General features: G+C 36.8%; 1 protein-coding gene across 1 annotated transcript in view; it reads right to left on the reverse strand.

Moving 5' to 3' along the window:
• aqr (aquarius intron-binding spliceosomal factor) overlaps positions 1-21985 on the reverse strand; it is a 44819-nt gene that overhangs the window by 20173 nt on the left and 2661 nt on the right. The window contains 19 exon segments of the mRNA XM_042742056.1: positions 2102-2211; positions 2404-2514; positions 3590-3659; positions 5526-5669; positions 5962-6203; positions 7526-7626; positions 7714-7729; positions 7999-8174; positions 10773-10951; positions 11287-11430; positions 12470-12588; positions 15672-15774; positions 16648-16756; positions 17834-17942; positions 18314-18430; positions 19994-20058; positions 21032-21100; positions 21186-21294; positions 21504-21572. Of these exon segments, the coding sequence (XP_042597990.1) occupies positions 2102-2211; positions 2404-2514; positions 3590-3659; positions 5526-5669; positions 5962-6203; positions 7526-7626; positions 7714-7729; positions 7999-8174; positions 10773-10951; positions 11287-11430; positions 12470-12588; positions 15672-15774; positions 16648-16756; positions 17834-17942; positions 18314-18430; positions 19994-20058; positions 21032-21100; positions 21186-21294; positions 21504-21572 (2162 nt within the window).

Genomic DNA, 21985 nt, shown 5'->3' on the forward strand with positions numbered 1-21985 from the left:
TGCATAACTTCTCATTCACTTCTATGTTTCAAGTATGGCCAGCACTTGCCAATGTTGGGACGAATTTATGTTGGACTCGTGGACATTTGCATTACTGATAAATGCCTTTAAATAATCCCCAGTTTATTTTATCTATTTTTTTATGTTGATAACTTTTTATTTGTAAAATAGTTACTTTTATGGAGAAGATGTTTGAATAAATTGTTGGAAAATTAGTTATAGTTGTTATTTATAGCTATGGTTATGATTTATTGACAAATTAACCAAAGAATTAATCAATGAATATAAAAGAATCAACAGATTTATCAGGGGAAAAAAGTTAGATTAACTGACTAAACGGAAAAATAATTGATAGAAAAAAATCATTAAAAGCAGCCCTAATTTCAAAACATCAAGGAAAAATGACTCCTTGTGATATGTCCACAGTAAATCAGAATTGATTTGGCCCATGCCACTTGTGTGCTGCTGTTAAGTGTGAGTGTGTGTGTGTGTGTGTGTGTGTGTGTGAGGGTTGGGAAGGATTGATGACCAAAAATGTCAAAAAATCAACTGTTCATTAATGTTTCTGTGTGTTCCTCTGATATTATTACTGTTCTGAAACCGGTTCAGGTGGAAGAAATACCGGTTAATAACTTTATTTTTTATCATATTTTTTTTTATCTTTGCCTATAATTTGCCTAATAATAATAATAATAATAATAATAATAATAATAATAAAGTAAAGTGTTTTCTTCACTCAAAAAGAAAAGGAAAAAAGAGGGATCTGGTAACGTTACCCAATAACCCGCTGCGCTTAGTCACAGCCAATACAGCATCATCTTTTCTAGATTTTGGCCAAATGTAGGCTACAAAAAAAAAAAAAAAAAAAAAAAACTATCAATACCTTAAAGACATCAAAGTACTTTTTTTTAAGATATTTAAAAATGTTTGCTGCATTTGTTAAAAAATTTAAAAAAAAAAAAAAAAAACTTGTATAAAATTGCATTTTGAGAGTGAAAAAAAAAAATACATAAGTCGCGGCTCACGTCGCATTTTATAAGCCCTATAACTTTCTGAAATAATGAAGGCCGTTTAAAATTCCTGTTAGGCTAAAGCAACCAATGTTTTCAAAATCTGATTTAAAAACAGTTATAGTTTCTCTCTCAAACCCAACAAATCCTCTAAAGTTTTTATGCTATAAAAACGTCAATCCTAAAAACAACATCCCCCAAACTTTACGGTGAGGGCCCTCTGGTGCCTACCTCTCTCATCCAGCACCTAATCCAAAGGCTTTTTCCATATTCCCGACGTATCTGGATGCTAAAATGTTATTTATATATATAGTGTGTTCGTGTTTGGACTTTCATGAGCACCAGTGAGGCGCGGTTCCACGCTGAAACGCAACAAATTTTGTACAATGGAGCAGTGTTCAATGTTTTTTATTTGTTTCTTTGATTAAAACTGTATTTTATTTTTGATAATGAACAGGCTTCAATATAGCAAATTATGTTGTGTGTGTGTGCGTAAGGCGTCGGCACGATGATCATACCAACGCTGGTTGCGTAAGGCGTCGGGAAAAACATTATTTCAAAGCTGCCAAGCTTTTTGCAAAATAATTAAAAAACTGTAAAGGCTTTTGCAAAATAAAGATAAACTACTCTCCTCTGCTGTTTCGTTTTCCTTTTCCGAAAACTTTGGGAACGTTGTCACAATGAAACCGTAAATTTAGCACATTCACTTTCACTCGTGTTGCACTGTTTTTTCTCCCATTCACAGAAGCGCTGCAGGTGCGTGTGATGTGTTGATCTGTTGTACTCATTTTACTCTGTTATAATTTACTATTTTGAGTTCACAGCGGAGCAGACATTTCACTCGTTAGCTTCAGCGTCACATTTGCACAGTATTACTGGAATTCGTTATTGGTTGACAGCAAATTTCAAATATTAAATGGAACGATAAAATAACGTTATTAAACCGGGTTAATGGCCATTTCAAATTTTTGATCCTGTTCGGAACTATAAAATTAGATTTCGTTTCTGTTTCTGTCAAAATTCCGTTCGTTTCCGGTTTTCGTTTTCGTTTCTTGAACCGGTTCTAAGCCCCATGTGTGAGAAAGCTGCACCTGCTGAAATCCTTCTCAGTCTCTAGCTCTTCTTCTCCATGTCCCATACGCAGAAGGTGACGCTCATCGATGTCTAATGCCATGATCTTCTCAAACAGCTGGTTCAGAGCCTGAACAAAGACAAACACACATATTCAAAATACAGACATACAGTAGAGAACTGTTTCAGTGATGTAGTTTTTTAAGCCCCTATAATTTCTCACAGATGTTGAGTTTGGTTTAATGGTCATGATTTAGCAGTTAAAGAGACAGATTTGTGGTCATGATTTAGCAGTTGAAGTTGCAGAGTGCTGTGTGTGTACCTGATTGGAGTGTGTGACGATAAGCGTCCTCTGCTCGGGGAAGTTGTGGTACAGGTTGGAGATGATCTGAACAGCCACGTCTGTTTTTCCTGTGCCGGGAGGACCAACAACCTACAGCAGAGAGAGAGAGAGAGAGAGAGAGAGATAAACACACAGGGAGAGACTGACAGACACTTTCATTACAGACTGAAAACCAGCTAAAGCACTGAAAGAAATCTCAGTGACTGCAGGGAGAGGAATATCTTTCTCATTATTGGCTGGGAGAAAAATAAGTCACGAGGCAAAGCAAAGTAAAATAAGCATATATATTTAGTCATTTAGCAGATGATTTAGATTATTGAAATTAATTTATAGATTTAAATAAAAAGATTATTTAAAGCTATTTTTGTGTTAAATGAGAAAGTATCAAGTAGACATTACAAATCGTAGCTTTAGAAATAAATATTTTATTTGATTCAACATAAAATTTATTGCACATAAGGCCTAACATAAACTATGAAACATAAGAGATACTTAGAGAAACATCTCAGTGTTTCTTGTTCATATAATGAAAGTCATTGTTAACCAAAACAGCTTTGTTACCAACAGTCTTCAAAATACCTTCTTCTATGTTCCACAAAAAGAAAGGTTTGAAATGACATGTGAGTGAGTAAACGATTACAGAATTACATTTTTTTGGGTGATCTATCCCTTTATCCCTTAAATGTTATTATTATTATTAGTATTATTAATTTTTAATGAAATCATACTCTAAATAAGAAACAGTAAAAGCCTTTATGAGTCATTCATTGAAACGGCTGATTCATTCAGGAATGAAGTAAACGGCTCTCTTTCTGAATGAGTCTTTGAATCATTGGTTCACATGATTCACTCAAAACACAGATTCATTCAGAAACGAAACACCGCTGTGTTGCTCAAAGATGCACAACAGTTCTGCTGTGGCTTTAAAGGTTATATATTCTTTGCAAAATCGAGCAAAAAAATGCATAATATTGTGTAAAAAAAAAAAATAACATCAACTTCATATTTACTGAATAAAATCACATTTAAACTCATGATATTCAGGACAGAAACAGCACTCGTGTGTTAGGGTTATTGCTCTCGCTGCTGGTGAAAATACTAGTGTTCACCACTGTATATATATATAACTAAAAACTGTGTTAGGTGTAATAAAGAGATCTCTTACCATAGTAAGTCCTGGCTGCATCCCTGCACGAATGGCTTCAATCTGGGTTGGTGTAAACTGGATTGTGTTTCTGTTGAAGTGGACAAAAATGTTTTCATAACAGGCAATGTTTATACGTATATTGAGTGCATCTTTAGCTGATAGACTGTACCAAGTACAGCTGGACTTAGGGGTGTGCGATATTGCCAAAACAATATCTCGATTTAGCAATATTGATAATTAGATTTTTTTTTTGTCAAATTCTTTCATTTAATCAGTGAATTAGAATAATAAAACATTTGATTTAGTATCAACAAAATTCATCTTTGCAATGCAGAGGAAACACAGAAGCTGCATCTGAAGTGACATTTAGATGTTAACATACTGTTTAATGCAGGACATGAATGCATTTAACCTGCAGTTACAAATTAATAAATTATATTATGCTGAACATAAAACAATGAAAACTAATATTTGAAATTATTTAAATAATAAAAGATACTTTATATGTGAAATTAAAACCGCCAGTAGGTGGCAGCAAGTCACTGTTAATAAGTGAGTCATTGAGATTGAACCGAATCATTTAACAGTTGATTCATTCAGGAACCAAACACCGTCATGTTGCTCAGAGACACAAAACAGTGCTGTCTGTGTTTGGAATTATTTTTGTTGGCGAAAAAGAGCAAAAACAGGCAATATGGTGTCTAAACCGTAAGTCTCTTAATTAACTTCTTGTTTATTGAATTGTTGTGAAAATCAATATCTCATTTGTAATCATGGTGATTTTTGGAGAAATAAAATGGCGCTCTTCTTGTGAAATTGATTAACTATTTGAAGTGGTATAAATATATACATTTTCTGCCTCCATGTCTTGAAGTTGTGATCATTCTAAATGTATTTTATTAGACTGAATCATGCAGTAAAAGAACGCACTCTAAATTCGCACTAGTCTAGACTAGAGCTGGGCAATATGGGCAAAAATTCATATCTCTGTATTTTGGCTGATTTGCAATTTACGGTATATCTCTCTGTATTTTAGTTTTTGTATTTGGATGAAAAAAAACCTTATATTAAAACCTTTAGTAAATAAATATATATATTTATTTATATTTCACTTACCGCCCAATGTTGTACAACAAAACAATACATATTAAAGGCTATGAAACAAATAAAGTGAATGTAATCATGTAAGCTTTTATATTATGTGCAAAAAAGGATAAAAATGACACTTCGTTCTAACATTGCAACACTACTATCCAAAAACAAAAATAAGGCTTTTAAAGCAGAAGTTAAATTCACTAAACTAAAAATGAAAACAAATAAGAACATTTTGATTACCCCATTACAGTCACTTTACACTCAGTGCTATCATAAAAATAGACTTACTTGTAGGTTTAAAATTCTACATGTCGCATTTATTGTCCAACTACAAATATTTCAGCGAAATGTATATTTTAGTCAGAATTATTGTGCTCCTATTTAATTGAGCTCTGTCTGTTTGGTGCGTTCGTTCACTGAACATTCACAGATGGAGAATATACCTGTGAAATGTTAGTTATGCATTCAGGAAGACAGCACATCTCAAACACATTAAACAGCGCGAGTCGCCCGTGTCTCTGTCAGCGGCACACGCTATATTTTCAGATGCACTCGTATCAAACTACTATATATCTATATAAACTGTATTGCCTCATATCGAATCGATTTTTTTTTTTTTTTTATCGATATATCTAAAAAAATCAATATACCACCCAGCCCTAGTCTAGAAGTAATGTGTGTGTGTGTGCTCTGTAGGTGTGTTTTTTTTTCTTTTCCAAAATACTCGATAATGTCAACTCGCACATCATTAAAACACAATTCCGATATTAATCACAGACGATATATATGGCACACCACTAGTTGGACTGTCTAAAGGTTTGGCCCTGAGCCTGTGACTGTGAGCATGAGCTCCACACACCTCTTGGGCTGGTTGTAGGGATACGGGCCTCTGTTGGGAATCACATGAGGCTCCACCACCAGCGTGAGATCTTCCTCATCTGGCTTCTCCTCCTCATTTGCTTTACGCTTTTTACCCTTCGCATTCAGTGCAGGGAATCGAATTCTGGTAGAGAAAAAGAGACGCGATTACAAACCATCATCACAAATCATCCACTTACACAACTATTCAACATTTGGAAGGAGCGTTTTGATTGGACAAACATTTCTTGGTCCTACGCCTTCCGCAGAATATATAAATACATTTAGACCACTTAACTTAATGACTGCTATCAGGATGTGAGAGACTTTTTTATTTGAATAAATGTTAAAATGTATTTTATTACTGTGATCAAAGCAATATTTTGCACTGTAAAGCACGAAAACACAGCATTTATCCAATAATGACGACTCCTGACCTGAAAGGCGGGAGCTGTCGAGCGGGGTCTTCCTCTGTCACCTTCACCGTGTGGTTGGGGAAACAGGACTTCAGGTGCTCGATGGACAGGAAGGTGTCGTTGAAGTCCAGAGAGGAGATCTGGTTAGGCATCTTTGAGTAATGGGCACTGCCGGGATCTCCATAACCCAGAATGATGTCGTGGAGCCAGTCGGGCACCACACACTCGGTGTTCATCAGGTTACGGATGGTCTCCAACACGGCCTGAACACAGCAAAACAAATTCATTTTTGATCATTGTGGATGGTCGAATCATTAAAAGACAATATCTACTTCCAGTCTGATTAGGCGCTTCCTGCCCAGCATTTCTTAGCATCGTTAATACATAGTATTTATAAATATTTCAAATTAGTTTTTTTTTTTTTTTCAAATGTTAAAGATTTATTTATTTCTTTAACTAACATTTAGTCTTTAGAAATTTTTATTTTAGTTTTAATAATTTTAGTATGGAAACGCATTTCCGCCACAGGATAAAAAATTTTTTACTCAGAATTTATTCACAGAATGAAAAAAGAAAGCCATACCTGACAGAAAAAGTTGCAATTACCTTTATTTTTTTCTTCTTTTTCTATGGCCGGAAACAAAAAAAATTAAGAAAAATGATAAAAAAACAAGGCCCGTATTCACAAAACATCTTAGGAGGCTCTCAAAATAATGGGTGTGTCAGTCCTAAATTTAGGTAGAGTATTTCATAAACTACTTGCAGGTTTGAAGAGGACTCCTAAATCTTACCAAAACAAATGGTAAAAAATAATGGGTGTGTCAGTCCTAAATTAAAGGTATCGCCTTTGGTTTTGGAGGACTCTGATTTTCCTGATTATTATCCTTGTTTTGCTCTGGGCAAGAGTATTTCATCCAAACGCTTTTACGTGCATGTCTTAACTAGATTATCCTACATCTGTGAAAGGTTAGGAGCAGTGAAGAGGACTCCTAAGTCTCACTGTGTGCATAGTTAGTAACCATGCTGACATCAACCATAGCACTGAGCTCAGCCCCGCCCCCTTACCCTGAGCTTAACACTTCTCTCTTTTCCTTGGTAAAAGTTTGTCTCAGCAGCTTTGTGAAAAGGTTTTAAGATAAAACTCTTAGCTTAAAACTTGTACTGCTGTTTAGGAGAACTCTTAGTGGTGAGATAAAATGTTCTGTGAATACAGGCCCTGAATTGCTAGATGTGAACTCGGAATGCTGAGAAATAATCAGAATTGTGGAAATTCAGAATTGTGAGAAAGTCTTTTATCTTGCAATTCAGTTATTTTTGCGAGAAAAAAAGGCAAAATCACAAGCTATAAACACTTTTTTTTTTTTTTAATTATTCCATGGTGCAAACAGGCCACTACTTTAATAATAATAACAATTTCACTACTTAAATTATGAACCAATCACGTTAACTATAAATTTAACTAAAATTAGATTTTTGCATTGGCAACCAAGGTTTTTTTTTTTTTTCAGTTTTTTATTTCAGCTATTGTTCTTGTTTGCTGTTTATTCCAGCTAGACTGGCAGGCATATATCGGGAATCGTCTGACCTTGAAGTTGTTCTCTTTGGGTTTGCGTCTCATGATGATGTTGAAGGTCTCGTAGGGGTCTTCTGCTCCGTTCTGGATGCTGTTGGTCATGTCCTGTCCTGCTGGGTCGAGCCATATCCGAAACGTCCTGTGTCACCTTTTTTGGGCTTCGAGCCATACCCGAAACCATAAATAGTCCAAGGTGTCACCTTTTAATTTGCTCTGCTAAATGAATAAATGTCGGATAATGATGGATCAATATTGCAAAATCGAGGGTGAATGACACTGAAACCACTATGAGCTGTGATTTCACATTGGTCCAACAGTTAAGATCAGGTTATGATATAATGAATTTCTGAAGTATATTAGAATGTGAAGACATGTGACACTGAAAACTGGAGTAATGATGCTGAAAATACAGCTGTGCATCACAGAAATAAATTACAGTTTAACAGATATTCTGTTCATGGTATGGTTGAGTGATCTCAGTGAGCGGTCGGACCTTCCTCTATGACGCGGCCCTTATCATCCAGCATGCCCTGCACCTCGCAGCCTCTCACGTACACCAGCCCGGCCTGATCCACGAACGGCTGCCGGCGGTCAAAGCGTGTGCCGTAGAGCAGGTTGGGCCGCACCGTGATCAGAAAGCACACGTCGTGCTTCCGCAGCCCTGTAAAAACAAGCCAAGATGTCAAGAGATGGCATTAACCGGTCAGATACAAATGAAAATGAAATACATTTTTTATATTTAAGTTACTGTTAACTTAAAGATGCAGTCCGTAAATTTTTCCTCTGTCGCCATCTCTGTTTAAAACCTGCAATAGCATTTATTTGCGGAATTATGTTCTTAACCCTTTAACCCTTTAATGAATGTAATTATTTTGATCAACTCATAACAAACACTGAGCAGTCCCTGGACAAGTATACTGGACGCCCTCGCTCCACGAAAATATTACTAATCATATTTTTCAAACCACGGATTTTATCAACAAAAAACGGATATCATTTGAAAGTTTAGAGTTTTTTTAATAATTAGGTATCGTTTTAAAGCTTAGAAATTCAGCTTTCAAATGCAGCCAACTATATTTTAATCAACTCCTAACCAGTGCTGCCTAGTCCCTCTAAACCAGAGTGTACCACTGGTGGGCACCCCTAGCGAGAAAAAAAATAAAATAAAAAAAATTCATATTTTTCAAAATAACTGCCTTCATCAACACAAAATAGATGTCATTTGAAAGCTTGGAGTCTGAACTTTACAATGCATGTGGCCACTTTGACTAGTGCGGAGTTATTTGCAGATAAATAGAAAAAAACGTTTTCATAATTATTATGTTCTATTATGTTTTTGGTGCCATGTACTCGAATATGTCAGAAACATCATACAGCTCAGATAGTCATGTCTCATTTGAAAGGCCTCATCGAGTAGAATAACACAAGTATAATTGTTTGGGGCTTTGACTAAACTTGAGTGAGGCATTACTTCAAATTCAAAACAACAATTTCAAAACTGTCAAGGGCTAAGACAAAGGCTACCTTGGTTCCAAATGCTGTAACTTTTGATTACTTCATGATATCACCAAAAAATAATTTTCTTATTTCTTTCATGAGATATTGAACGTCAAATAAGAATGATATGAAAAATACATTTTATCACCTATTTCTCAAAGATTTTCCCCCCTAAAAATATAGAAAGATTTCTATCAGACGATACCTACCTCTTAACTCTCCTTGCATCGGTCTCGGTGTTACGAGTCATTATTTTTGTGTATGGCACTCAGAAAACAACAGTTTTTAAAATGTCCTCAGGGAGTCAAGAGCTAAACAAAAAGGCCTATTTTGTTACAAAATACTGTAACAAAATCTGAAACAGATACAGCTAACATGCTGGGGAACATCAGAAAGAAAGAAAGGTCCTCCTACCGTATTTCTGTCCTGAGATATTAAATGTCAAATAAGACAGATATGAAAAATTGATCATGAGCACTCACATTTTTCTTACATTTTTCTCAGCTATTTCTGAGCAGGAGAATGTCCAAATGAATTTTTTATTTTATTTTTTTCCACTGAAAGTGTAGAAAGTTTTCTATCAAACAGTACCAAGCTTTTGACTCTCCTTGCTACAGTCTTCGAGTTATGAGTCACTATTTTTGTGTCACAACGTATGTTTTTTTTTGTTTGTTTTTTTGTGTCCAGCGGATATTCTCCAAAATGGTTCTACGCTGACGTAGACGAGACAAATTGTTGAATAAAGTTGTTTTTGTTTTCTTTGCACATAATGTGTTCTTGTCGCTTCACTAAATTCAGATTGACCACTGAAGGCAGATGAAGCATTCTGACGATGCTCTTCATACTTTCCTGGACCTTGACACTGTTAGTTATTTGGCAGTCTATGAGACAGTCACAAGCCTCCCGGTTTTCATCCAAAATATCTTCAAATTGTGTTCTTCGTGTCCACAAAGCTTTTACGGGTTTGGAACGACATGGGGGTAAGTGATTAATGACAAAATTTTCATTTAGGGGTGGAGTAACCCATTAAAGGGTTAATGTAGGCTGTGTTCCAGCGTGGATGAATCTAATGTTTTGTGGGGTGTGTGTGTGTGGCAGTGTGGATATTCACTGTACTTCACAATCACAGATTCTAGCCTACGTCTTGGAAGTATGACCCAAATCAGAATTTTCACTGGATATTGTCATCCGAACGATTAAATATCAACTCTAATACATTTGTTCTGACCAATAAATTACGTTGCAATGGTGGTTAAATCTAACAATTGGTTAGCTCATATCACAATAAACATGCACATTATTATAACTGTAATACTTTGTTCTCGAATTGTTCATGTTAACGTGCATGTAGTGTGTATTAGCATGTACAGTCTAATCTCTAATTCTCATACCATTGGAATTAAAAAAAATGTTTTACCCAAAAAGCAAATTATTCTTCCTTTGAACTGGTTGTCTTTAAAATACAAAACTTGTGCACTCCCAGGCTATATGTGATCAGATGCACATTTAAAACTGCAATATAATTTAATTTCAGACATGTTTTTCATAAACACAATATTTTCTGGGTAACAATCCGAAATAGTTCTGAACACTGGCTGGTTATGTACTTGCTCAAAATATTGATTTCGGATCATTTTTAACCAGAAAAGGTACGGACTGCAGCTTTAAGTTCTTCATTAATGATAGGTGCTTTGAAGGGTGTTGTGAATAGGTTTTAAATGCGTTGCTAATGCGTTGCAGAGACAGAGAGAGGCAGCTTTACCCTCCCACTCGTTTTTGATGTTACTCCGGATGTTGAGGTTAAGGGTGACGTCAGCTCGGACGCGGGCAGGCCAGTTCTCTCCGATGTTTGGCTTCGCCACCTCCACGATAGAAAACGACGCTATGGTCTGTGCCATTCTAGCCCATCCTCCGAACACCACTCCTCCGTACTCTGACTGCCTGCAGGACACACGCACACGCAGATCATAAACAGGACGCTCACGCAGTAAGCATACGTGCTGTACACGGGTGGTCAAGCTTCAAAACTGACCATAAATTATAATCCCGAGTACTTTTAAGTTAGAAAACATATCCTGTGTGCATCCACATAAAGTACCTTGACATTAAAAAAAGTCTGACCACTTTAAGTTTTTAACCAATTAAAACATTCTTGAAAACCGCCCCTTGATGAAGTCCTGAGCCAAGTCACGGGAAATGGCCTTTACAGGTTCATTTGGGTACGAAATCAAAATCTTTTGTTGAAATGCTAAAAATGTTGTACACTGAGAACACACCATGGCTTCATCCGTAACACGATGTCCTCGATGTCCTGCCGGATTTCATAGGTGGACTCCAGGCGGAAGAGGTTGAAGTTTCTCAAAAGATAGTCATGCAGGGTCAGAAACTGCAGGTTCAGCTTGGGCAGAGCTAAACAACCTGCAGATTCACACACAAAAAATAAAAAAAAAATATTAGTATTAGACTGCTTTACTACATTTTAGTTAACTTTTTTTACACTCATACAGCTTAAAATGCAGTGATGCACTGAAATGCATTTAGTTTTCAGTGTTTTTGATTAAAAGTTTTCATTAAATGAAAATAAAGTCTAATAGTTAAATTTATTTAATAAATCTCAAAATAAAAACAGTTGTACAGAAAGATTTTAATTGCACATAAGACTGTTTTATGCAAACCTTTTAATTATATAATTATTTTTATACTCCAATTCTTCATTGAAACACAAAAATCCCACCCATTCAAAACTGTTTCAAACCAAAAATACATTTTCATTTGCTGGAATTTCAATGCATCACTATTAAAATGTTATTGTCAGATATAACTACAAGAAAATTCTGTCATTATTTACTAAATTTTTTCCCTGTAGAACAATAAAAAAAATTTAGAACAATAATTAGTTTAATAAAAAAAATAATTTGCAACTTTTTTACAATTTTGCACAAACGGACACAATCAAGGCATCAAGTGGAGTATGGCGTTAAAGGGATAGTTCACCCAAAAATGGAAATTCTTTCATAAATTACTCACCCCAATTTCTTAATTTGTGTTCCAAAGATGTATGAAGGTCTTACGGGTTTGGAACAACACGAGGGTGAGTAATTAAAGACAGAATTTTCATTTTTGGGTGAACTAACCCTTTAAAGATACTGGGTAGTTTTTTTTGTTTGTTTGTTTGTTTTTTGGCATTTTTCAAAGCTTCTTTTGTGCATCTATTTTCATGCATCTTTTGGAACTTGAAATTCTTGGTCACTATGATCTGTTGTTGTATGGAAAAGAGCTGATCATTCGTCAAAATTTCTCCTTTTTTGTGTTCCATTGAAGAAATACAGTAATACAAGTAAGGAAAGAGAAGTACATACATTTTTTGCTGAACTATTCCTCTAGTTTTATAATGCAAAGGTATATGACTTAATAGCATGATGATTAGATGGTGGACTTGTATTTGTGTTTGAGACGTTCTCCTTATTAGTAGTAGTTGTGAGTGGGATGTTTTTTTTGGTGATTGTTTTTTTTGTGGGTTGGGTAGGCATCTGGTTGAGCTGCTCTATCTGGGAGATTCGTCTCTCATGGCGGGACACCTAAAGAGAAGAGAGAAGTTTCATGGGGTTAGTTTGTCTTGGCCAGCTCCTCCATTAAGCACTAAATCATCTGCCCACTGGACAAAGCATGCTGGGTAAACCTAAGCGATCACGTTTTACCCTTCAAACACAGAAAATGGCCAAATGTAGACTACATACATCACAGCGCAAGAGGGCCAATCACATCCCATGAGCATTTTAAAGGGATATGGAGTACTAAGGTGTTTGGTGTTGTTTAATGGGTTTATTTTTTCTGTTATGTTTCCTCCATTAACCAAATTGTTGCCTGTAAATCAAAATATTGTGTTTGAGTCATGTATCGTAAACTGTGCAGTGCAAATACCACAGTCTCAAAACTTTCTTAAAAGAAATTATTATACACAGTGCATGCATAATAAACTGTCTGAATTAAGTTTTCCTTTAAAAATTTTCCTGTGCTTCCTGGTGGCTATAAAAACCTTTCTATTAAGTTTCTGTTCAAATTCAAATTAGCTAACGCTGTGAGACTACTCTGCTGAGAAAACATTAAACAATTTCAATGAGCAAACGAGTCGGTCGGCTCATGTGGGACGCAGCTTTGAGAAAATCAAATGAATTAATCAGGAGTGTTTGGGCAGCTTATCCTGTTGAAGCTTAATTAAGTGTTTTATCTGGTCCGTGACCTGCTCTGACTCCATTGTGGGTCGCAGCACATGCACATAACCAGATTTCAGCTGCTCAACACGTAAATGACCGCCTGACACCGGCTCCATCAACACAGCGACAGCATTTAAGAGGAAATGCTCGAGTTCTTGACGAGATTAGGAGGGAGTAATTAAAACACGCTGAAGCAGGACCACAGATGGGCCTGAAACACCTTAAACATCTGCAGCAGAGGATAAAATACACTATAAGAGTGAGAATTAAAGCCATTCACAGGCCCCAGCCTCAAGCACTTACAAACTGAGGACTTATCAAGCAGAAAACCATTTAAACACGTTTGTCACCCAACACTACATCTCTGTGAGCTGAGCTGAAACAAACTACATGGGCAGCACGGTCTCTCAAACCTAATGAACAAATAGTGTTCCTCACGTCAACCACTACAGGGCTTGACAATAAGGACTGCCTGATGACCTGGAGTCAGCACGAAGGCCACTAGCGACAGTGGACTGATCCATTGTCATGATCGTTTATGCACCATTCGGAAACTTTAACACTCTTTCAGGTGTTTTTGCGCTTGAACGGACAAATTGATGCCTTGATGCCTTCCAACCTGGCAATGCGTCCTCCGAAGGCAGCATTTTTCAGTTTTTGGATGCAGCCTATTAGTGCATCAGGTCTTAAAGTGACAGCAGCCTAATTTACCAGCTGTCATTAATGATAATCAAACAACAAAAGACCAAAAGAAAACCTCTCCCTGCACTTGACAAATAACTTCTATTAATCAACATTTCATTTATACAGTGAAAGACAGTGTTATTGTACATTTGATTATTAAAGGGATAGTTCACCCAAAAATGAAAATTTTACGTTTATCTGCTCACCCCCAGGGCATCCAAGATGTAGGTGACTGTATCTTCAGTAGAACACAAACAAAGATTTTTAACTGGGATGGGAATCACGGCTTTGAGAGTCAAAAAACATACAAAGATAGAACCAAATTAAACCCTGAGGCTTGTGACGATGCATTGATGTGTAAAGACACGAAACAATTGGTCTGTGCAAGAAACTGAACAGCATTTATATCGCTTTTTACCTCTGATTTTCACGCAATGTCTGAACTGTCCTGAGCGTGTTCGCATCTTCTTCAGCCTGCACGTGACGCGTCTTCTTCTTGCTTTATGCCAATTAGAAGTGTCAATTGTCTATTTGAAAGATAGGTGGCGATAATGCACTTAGAAGTCTGCGATCTGGCATAAAGCAAGACGATGACACAAACACGCTCAAGTTCGGTGAAAATCAGAGGTAAAAAAACTATATAACTGCTGTTCAGTTTCTTGCACAGACTGATCGTTTTGTGTCTTTACACATCAATGTATCGTCACGAGCCGCAGGGTTTAATTTGGTTTTGTCTGTGTATGTTTTTTGACTCCCAAAGCCGTGATTCCCATCCACTTACATTATATGACTGACAGACTGCAACGGTTTGAGTTAGAAATCTCTGTTTGTGTTCTACTGAAGAAACAAAGTCACCTACATCTTGGATGTCCTGGGGGTAAGCAGATAAACATGACATTTTCATTTTTGGGTGAACTATCCCTTTAAATGTCTATATCTGATTACTACTGTTAGACCCACCTGAAAAACCGAAAAGCATTGTTTACTTTGTTCTATTGTTTGCAATGTGTCCATTTTTTCTTGTTCACCTGCCTTATAAATGTTTGAACTTTATATTAGTAGTTAGGCTAGTAGTTTTTACTGTGGCATCAAAACTGGAATCTAGAACTGGTATCTAAAATTCTGGTTAGAATACAAGACTACATAGGTCAAAAACAACAAAAGTAAGAACTTTTTTCCAGCGGGACTAAATCTGTATTTCACAAATTTTGGTGAAAATGCACATATGGTATAAATGCATGTTCAAAATCCCATGAAAATCCCCAGAGTGCATTTTTATAGCATGTGAGAACATATAAACAAAATATGCTTGCAAGAATGTATTATCTATTGGGAAGCAGGAACATTGTCTTTTGACATGTGCATGTCTAAAAACTTTCCTATGCTTATTTGGATGTCTGGTGACAAATAAACATATGTGCTGGAAAAAAAAGGTTTGAATAGCTGTTTGTGTGAATTGTGTGAATGTGAAAAAGTGTTCTCAATCAGAAATGTGTGAAGCTATGTCATAAGCTTTAAACAGTCACAATAATGTGCCATATGTTGATGTTAAATTAGATAAGCCTATTTTTTATTATTACTTGTAAGTACTGAACAAAACATATTTACGGTCTACATTTCTCTCAACTCCCCTGACATCTCGATTTTTTTTGGCAAGCTAGATTTCATGCATTCTGGTGCTGCCTTAGAAACCGGCCAAAACAAAGTACAGCAGGAAAAAGCAAACACTTTTATATACTTGTGATTTTTTAAGATGTCCCTACCAGTAGCTCCAGAAGGAATTCTTTGTCATAAGATGTATCTTCTCCATCAGGAAGTTCAGGGAGGAGACACAGGTATGCTGACACCCGGTGGAGGGTATTGGGACTACAAGCAGAACAAAAAACAGACAAAACTGAGGCACAAATGAACAAAAGTGCACAGAGCCGTTTCAGAGCCCACTGCACCTCTAAGAAGCTGAAGAGGGCATCTCCATTATTTTGCACATGTAATTTATCTAACATCTGTCATAAATATCATATACAACCAAAAAAAAAAAAAAGTTTCATTTCACATTTTTAAAAGTCTATTTTCACACTATTAGCCACTAATTTCTTGAGTTGTAATGTTCTCAGTATCTTGGTTAATTAAATATTACGATAAAAAAAATGCCAATCAGAAAAGCACGACATAAGAACATACGATTATGAGATATTATGAGACATGATGCATTTCAGCAAACAAAATACCTTCTGATGTTCATTCATGTTTATTTTGTGCTTTAACTAGTAATGAAGACGAAGAGATATCTGTTCATGTGCCACATGAGACCTGTCACCACATTAAAGAGTACTAAAACCACATTTATTGATTGGATTTTATAATAAAATTCACGTCGTCCATTTTGCATAAAGGCATATTCTCAGTACAAACAATTCTTCTTTAAACATGTTGTCAGGAAGACAACATTGGGCAGGATATAACAGATTTAAATTACATTTTTGTTTTTAACAATAATTTTTTTTATTGTGTTTAGCAATTAACTGAAGAAATCATTGGCAGATTAATTGATTATTAAAATAATCAGTAGTTGAAGTCCTGTTTTGGAAACACCAGCCTAATGCAATTTCAAATATAATCAAATTCCCTGATTGTGGGAACCCCGTCTGCAGTTAAGGGACTTTATCATCAAGCTCTGGCAGCATATCTCACTCTCTATAAAGAGATAACACATCATCACGTTTAACTGCCGTCACTAACCTGAGATGGCCGAAGTGTTTGGTGAGGGACTCTCGCGTGTCCACGGCAGCCACATTAGACAGGGCAAAATCACTGAGCTCAGGGAAATGAGCAAACGCTGCTCTCTGAAAGACAAACACCAAGCAGAGAACTTATGAAACATCTGAGAGATTTAATAATCAGAGCAATGAATCATCACAAACCACGTGACTACTACAGAACAGACTCAGGTGTCTACCGATACACCAAAGGTGATATAAGAACCCACTTTTTCCCTTACTGAACCTGCACATAACATCAGACCACTGGCTGTGGATCATCTGCTTGTGGGTTCAATGCTTTTAAAATATTCATTTAGGATACTAGGATACTACACTTTGCTTGATGCACTGTTTTTAAAAACTGCAATAAACGTATACATTTAAATATAATTGAAAGTTTGTTTGTTTTTTTACCAGATTAACATTACACAAAGTGTAGTGTTATAAATGTACACTGGTCAGTGGTTGACAAACAAATGAACACAGAAGAGCTGCTGACAAATGTGTTTGTACAAACCAAATGGCATTATTTCCCCTTGATTTTTCAAGATCATTCCACCCTGACGGACTGATGAGGGTGTTTGTTTGTTTATTAAGTTTTTTACGCCATGTTAGCATCATGGCTATTTACATGGCAAAAAAGTTCAGTATCATCCATAAGATTTGCATTATATAAAACATTTCAACTTAACATAAGATAGAAAAATCTAAAATACATTCAGGTGGTACATTTTCAAATATTCCATGCAAGCATGTTTCTGAATAAAAGCATTTTCTAGCAGCATCATAAAAATTACAATTCAACAAAATATGCTTAATAGTCAAAGGAACTTCACATGAAAGACATAAAGGAGGAACTTCGCCTATTATTAAAAACCCATGGGTAAGTCTTGAGTGCCCCAGTCTACACCTAGTGAAGACAACTTGATCATGTCTTGATTTAAAATTATAGAAGCTACTTCTTTTTATACTAGGGTTTATTTCATACAGCTTATTTTTATTTCCATCCCATTCTTTCTGCCACTTATTAGTTATATATGAATTAATTACTGGTTTAAAATCAGAAGGTGGTATTGGACAGTCAGATATTTCCAGGTTGACTGATGAGGGTGGGTGTGTGTGTGTGTGTGTGTGTGTGTTTGTTTTTTCAAGATGGTTTATTTTTGGAGATTTGATTTTTTTGTAGTGAATTGTGTTAGTGTGTTTCTGTGTGGGAGTGTTTAGTGTCTGATCACTGATCTCAAAGCCGGTGTAGAACTTCAACATGTCCAGCAGCTGAACACAGTCACAACAACAAAGCAATGATTAGTTCAGTCTCTCTACGTCTAACAGAGCTTGTGCTTAGGCCTGCTGTCATGGTTTTTGTCTTACTTTTGTAAAGCATCCCTACGTTTGTAGAAAGGCGCTATTGTAATAAACTCACATAAGCATATAAAGTTTAATAAATAATTGATAAAAACAGCAGTGGTTGAACAGGCTGTACAATTTGGGAAAAAATGTACTGATTTTTATTCAAACAAATTGTGTTTGATATTTAAAAACTAAAAATCCAGGTTCGCTGTGCTTGTTTGCAGGGATGCACAATTTGACCAAGTGGCTAACTACAGAGGAACAAAAAGAGGAGGCACGTGTGTTCAGTGCTGTACCTGGCAGAAGAGGTGACCCTCTTTCTCCCGGTCTGTGAGGTGAGACAGCTGGCAGTTGACCACCAGATGAGCGTCATCCAACACCGTGTTGAACCAGCGGCGGGTCGGGAGGAGAGCCTGGCAAACACCGGCGAGGTTACAAATATGTTCAAGTCGCGATGCAATGGACAAAGTGACAGATCTTTCTTCTGTATTCTGATGCACATCCGAGTGTAATGGATTATCAAAAAAATAAAAATGTGAGGCGGGGCTTATTTCCATGCATCAGCTGTTGATTGGATGTTAAGATGTGGGTGTGTCACTCAAAAGTGGAGGCAGATGAACTCAAGGGGCGGGGCTTGAGAGGAATTAACATTAAAATGTGGGTGTGTCGCTCAAAAGTGGAGGCAGATGAACACAAGGGGCGGGGCTGTGCAATTATAGTATTACTATAGTTTTTTTTAAAAAAAACTTTTAAAATGTAGTGAATTATGGCATTTTCCCACCCTGTTTCTCATTCTTCGATTCAAACAGTCTGTTTTTGGGTTGTTTCCCCTTTAAGAGTTCAGTGTTAACGCCCACTGTTATGATTGGCTAACGACAGCGCCTATGGATCAATTATTAACATCCCCAGCCAGAACATTTGTGGATTGAGCGTAACTGTTTAGTAACGGGTGATGCATTCGAAGCGATGGCTCTTGCAATGATAAAACCTTATATGTTTGAGCACATCTGCGTGGCATTGTAATTTTCCTGTACAACAGACCCAATCGCTGTCCGTCGACTGAACACTAGTGAGCGCGCGGGCGCGACAAAGATACGAAATGAGCGTAGTTGTCTTGTGCTGGAGGCGGTCATATGCAAATGGTTGGAACGTCACTTCGCACCGTGACGTCACTTCTTACCATGGATCCAGAACGAGCTGTATTTAGAGCTTGATTAAATAAATGGCTCGTTTATAATGGGGAGGATGTCTTAAGCTATGAAACTTTCAGGATGTTTTTAATGGTACAAAGACCTCTTATATTCCAAAAGATCAAGGCAAATTTGGTTTCTCATTTCATGACCCCTTTAATGTAATATTAATTTGTGATTTTTTTTTCTAGTATTTTCACCAGCTAAAAAATGGTTTTAAATCAGTTATTTCTAATTTTGGCCACCACTGTATTTCATGTGCATATATAACTACCTCCACAAACATACACATCTATTATAAAAAACACTTTTTCTCTCTCTTTGTGTCAGAAAATGATTTTTTTTTTTAATCTTTGTGTCAGAAATTCACTTATAAATTGAAGTTTTGACTTCTATTATAATGTTTGTGAAAAAAAAAAAAACATTACAACGTCAAAAATGTTTCGATATAGGGCTGGGCGATATATCTAACGATATGATCATGCGTATCTAGTCAGTAAAGCCGGTTCCCTGATTAGCGCTAAATCGCCATCACCTGCTTTCAAATGGAGCGGCATTTAATAGACAGAGCTGTAGATCACTGACAAGGTACGCAATATCGCGTTCATTATCGAAGGCGATTCATCTGCATTTGTTTCATTTCATTTCGAAATGAAACAAATGCACTGATTAATTGTTCACAGTAAGATTTATAACATGCATTTAGAATCTTCATTTCATGCTGACTTTATCCTAATGAGAAAAACCGAAAGCAGCATCAGAACAAATGCTGGAATGCCAGCTTACCTCCAGATCGATCATGAACTCAATGAATCTCTCACAGTAGTGAACCTTCTCCATGGGGACGGAGCCTAGAGCAACACGAACCACAAACACACATTAAAGCAGTGATGACACACCTCATTTCACACACACACACACAGACAGACAGACAGACGGTGGATCTGGGTTGGGAGGGAAATGCAGTGAAGAGAGAGAGAGAGACAGTATTATGATGGTCTCAAAAACAGGATGCGCTGGCCTCTTGCGAGCAGGTGGATGATGGGAGGAGGGCACGTCGGCCTGCGTTAGCGGAGCGGTGAGAGGCGCCCACGGGCGAGCATCATCTGCTCTGAAGCTGGGTCACGTCACAGGATGGTCAAAACACACAGAGATTCTCAAAGCAAAAATAAATCACTGCCTAAGGGGCGGCAGGAAGACTGAGGCCTCATGGGTAACAGAAATCAGCCACATCTTAACTAGCAGCACAAATGTAGGCACGGTCTTTTAGTGTAATTGTCCAAACATCACCTTCAGCTGCTGCTTCATGTGTCTTTTTGAGGACAAATTCTTACAGATTTTTATCAAGCAAACGTAAGAATAACTTTGATACTGCTAGCAATGTTTCCAGATGAACACTGGATGATTACTGGACTGAAGCAGCTCGGCTTTACTTGAGTCTCCATCAATCTCAAATCTGATCTTTTGAGTAAGGTTTAGGTCTATTTGTTCATCTCTCAATAATCACTGGACTGCAGTGCATTCATTTCAATCTCATCTTATTAAACTATTACAGACTGACAACTGATCATTTTATGCAAGTATCTGCTTTACTGTAATATAAAGATCTCGTTGATTTACATTACAAGCATCAGGATTTCATCATATAAATATCAATATCTGCAATACCAAAATTAATATTTTTGTGCATATCTTCAAGCATGAGCTCCATATTTGTGTGTGTGTGTGGGTTTTATGCTAGAACAAAGCATAAACACAATCAATGATATTTAACTCCAAAAAGAATATCACACACAAACGCTGGTGTGAATGAACTGGTTTAACCTGCGGCAGGGATGGACATGAGAACCACCAGGAACTTCTTGATGAGGTGGTGTGAGTGAGGTGGGTGCTCTTTTTTTTCTCTGTGTGAACAAGGTTGGTTAGTGTGACTGGGGACAGTTTTTTGGTGTTTTTGGTTTTTTGTGGGTGGTGATGCTTTTTTTTTGTTCTATATATTGTGGCTCCATCTTCTCATAGTTCTTTTTAATGAGGTTCCAGAACTTCTGCAGTTTTGGGACCTTCTTCAGTTCCTGCTGCAGTCTGGTCTGAATAACCACAAAACCTGGAGTCACTTTCAAACATCTCGAACAGCGGCCATGCATGAAATATGTAGTAATGCATGAAATGAAAATAATATGTAACAGTGCATGATATACTGTAACACATGCATTTTGTAAAATGTGGCTGATGTAATGGACAGCAGGATATAAAGCTCATGAAGGACATGAAATGTGTGCAACGCAGTAATATTCACCGGCAGCAGACACATCCACATGGGCAGAGACACCAGCTTCTGCACCTGCTCACGGATCAAGTCCACTTCCTGTAGACACAAAGAAACAAAAATATACTTTGTTAGTTCTGTTTTATTAGAGATGAAGCTGAACCTCATATCACATTAGTTCAAATTAGTACAGAACTTCTGAAGAAGGTTTCTTTTTTTTTCAGTTTCAGTGTTGCTGATCACTGGATGCGATCACTATATAGTTCAAATCAGACGCTGTAGTATCATCAACATCCATGTGCTCCTGCCACTTACTAACACTACCTGTCTTGTCTTTTCTGTATGTGGGGGAAAAAAATGCACATTGCATTTATTTCCAAATACAATAGATTCTCAAACAAAGAAAAAACCGAGAGAGAAAATCAAGTGAGAGAAAAAAAGCAGATTCGCTACAGGTGTAATTTCCAGCACTGGCTCCTCTCACAGCATCTGTACTTCTGTCATTTCTATTG

This window comes from Cyprinus carpio, chromosome B17, assembly GCF_018340385.1.
Source record: "Cyprinus carpio isolate SPL01 chromosome B17, ASM1834038v1, whole genome shotgun sequence".
NCBI lineage: Eukaryota > Metazoa > Chordata > Actinopteri > Cypriniformes > Cyprinidae > Cyprinus > Cyprinus carpio.